The following is a 2,909-nucleotide window of genomic DNA, read 5'->3' on the forward strand; positions in this document are numbered from 1 at the left end:
GTTTAACGGAGGAGACGCACAAAAAGAGGATATTTCCCCTTCCTATGCGTATCAACCGTCAAATCAACTTTTCCTTGCCATCCTTTCCTCTTAAGAAAGGGTGGTGGATCAATAATTTCAAACAAACTAAGTAACATATGTGTTTCAGATTTTGTTCTACATTTCTGACAAATTTCAACAAGTCCGATGTACCATTCAAAAGAAAGGACTATAGATGGTAGTGAACTGTATATTCCAATCTTTTTATACATACATAACAAATATCAATTTAATCTTTAGTATTGATAATATTAGTAAGAAGTAACATGTAAGGTGTCGTGTGCAGGAGGGCAGCGCGCCGCCGCACATGCTGCACTACGCGCACGAGCTGGCGCGCAAGGACCTCGACATCTCGCAGCTGCGCAAGGACAAGCACCTGCTGGAGGGGCAGTACAGGTAACCCCCACTGCTTACTCACAACTTCTACAAACATAGATTTTTCATTTAATCTAACGCCATCTATTGGTGAATTTTTAAAACCGTTGATTATGTTTAATTAAGTTGCCAATAGATGGCGTTAAATAAAAAAATGTTCGAACGCAGTGTAACAAACTAGCGCCATCTCTTGACAATTGATGAAAACGGTGGTAGGATGCAACTATAAACAAACCGAACATAATTATTGAAAAATAGTAATATCTGTATGTGTTTACGCTTTATTATATTGTTATAGAAGTATAGAACATGTTAAACGATTATTTTCAATCTCCAGAGACTGTCAGCGGGAAGCGACAATCGAGAAGGAGCGTTTTAAAGAAGTTATAAGAACATTAAAGGAAGAGATTGACAGGTGAGAGACAAATTCAAGCTAATTTAACATTTACTATTAAGTAATACTGAACTTCTTAACTATTAGTAAATATTAAGTGATAAGGGATCATTACTTAAAAAAGACAATTCATGTACAATATTCCAATATGCAGTATTTTGCATAATTAAATTATTATAGAATGTCATCATTAAAACATGTTTCTCTATTATTAAAAGATAGCTTTCGCCCGCGACTCCGTCCGCGTGAAGTTAAAATACAACAAAAATTAGTAGCCTATGTGTTCTTCCAGACTATCCTCTACGTCTATGCCAAATTTCATGGAGATCCGTTCAGTCGTTTAGGCAACAAACTCTAACAAATATCCATCCATCTAAACTTTCGTATTTATAATATTAGTAAGATAGTAAACGAGTTAAATAAAATCCAGTTTTCCCAGTTGAGACTAAGAGCAGGTCTGTATCCCAGATTGCGGCGCATCCAGTCGCGGGAGGGCGCCAACCTGGAGTACCTGAAGAACGTGGTGATGGCGTACCTGGTGTCGCGCGACGCCGCCGGCCGCAGGCACATGGTCAACGCCATCGCCGCCGTGCTGCACCTCTCCGCCGCAGAGACCGCCGCCGCGCGCGCCGCGCTCTGACCACGCTCACCACGCTCACCACACTGACCACACTCACCACTCTTACCACACTCACAGTGGAAACGCGCCTTAATATACTAAGCTAGCGTTATTACGGGTTATTCCCAACCGTCACACCGCTGTCCCCACGTGAGGACACAATAAAAAGTTTAATCCGTACTGCGACAGGGTCGGTTAGAACTTATTACATAATGGTTTGGTTTGGTTGGTTAAATCACTTTATTGGTGATATTGGGACTAAAAAGCGGGACGGATAAAGCTTTTTATTCTCACGTGGGGACAGAGTGGAGTGACGGTTGAGAATAATCCGGGGACAAAATCAAAAGTTTCTTCCGTCCTGCGACGAGGGGACGGTAGGAACTTATTTCATAATGGTTTTATCTGTCACCGTATTGGTGATAGTGAAGGTGGGACGGATGAAGCTTTTTATTCTATCGTAGGGACAAACCAGTGTGACGGTTGGGAATAATCCGTTTTTACCCTAGAGAAGCTCTCAACGTGAGATTAAAGAAGCTAGACGATCGCTGTTATAATTTGTTTAGAGCGCACACACCTTTGACTAAACTATCGCACAACTGTTTAGTCTCGCTTTGACTGCTATGAGCTTATATGGATGTGCACACTACTCGATATTTAGTTGTGCAACTAAACAGTTGAATTTTCTGTGAAATAATCGACAATCGCACAACAGTTGTGCGACAATTTAGTCAAAGGTGTGAGCGCGCTCTTAGACAAACTATAGCTAAGAGAAGCTACAATGGTCGTTACACTTTTGTATCCAAGGATAAATAAGACAATTTGCTATTTTAGTAGCACTTTTTGATATTTTCACAATTATTTTATTATTAAATCAGAATACTTTGTGGTTAATTTGTTAACGAACGAAATGGAAACACTTCTATACATTTATTCAGAAAAGCGCCATCTAAAGATTGTTTTCAAAAACTCTTGTTATAGTAAGTGTACAACACAACAGATGGCGCTGTTAAATGTTTTCGATATTCGCGATTTTATTAGTAAAACTAACAAAATAACAAATATAGTTAATATTTTTAAATAATTATTAATTTATTATGTATTGCATTATTAATATTAATAATGTACCACTGAGCTACACTACTAGCTTCAAATTATTTTAAAACATCAGAAATCTTTTCCAGCAATAAATTACCTGTATATTGGACACGTAACATAAAACGTAATTATTTGGTTTTTTATCTATGGTACGGTATATAACTAGTTTATTAATTTGGAGACGGATTTTTTCTAAAACTTTACTAAAAAAAGTTGTTGCTAGAAAATTCTCCGTCTAATTAAGGGTTACAGGTTATATCTATTTTGTTTAAAATTGCTTTGTAAAGTTATCCATTTTTTTAATTGTGTTAAAATGTTCTTTAATAATTTTATGGTCTTAGGTTATGTGTAATGTAATAAATTTGCTAAAACATTCCTTGATTTATT

The 2,909-nt window shown here is 37.2% G+C and overlaps 1 protein-coding gene across 1 annotated transcript in view; it reads left to right on the forward strand.

Annotated features, from left to right (window-relative positions):
* Window positions 1-2,051, forward strand: part of LOC106106379 (GRIP and coiled-coil domain-containing protein 1) — a 7,152-nt gene extending 5,101 nt beyond the window's left edge. Inside the window, exons 10-13 of the mRNA XM_013286956.1 lie at window positions 15-48; window positions 313-435; window positions 752-829; window positions 1,277-2,051. Of these exons, the coding sequence (XP_013142410.1) occupies window positions 15-48; window positions 313-435; window positions 752-829; window positions 1,277-1,448 (407 nt within the window). The 3' untranslated portion in view covers window positions 1,449-2,051. The remainder of the gene's footprint in view (window positions 1-14; window positions 49-312; window positions 436-751; window positions 830-1,276) is intronic.
* Window positions 2,052-2,909: the final 858 nt, after the last annotated feature.

This window comes from Papilio polytes, unplaced genomic scaffold (assembly GCF_000836215.1).
Source record: "Papilio polytes unplaced genomic scaffold, Ppol_1.0 DF822178.1, whole genome shotgun sequence".
NCBI lineage: Eukaryota > Metazoa > Arthropoda > Insecta > Lepidoptera > Papilionidae > Papilio > Papilio polytes.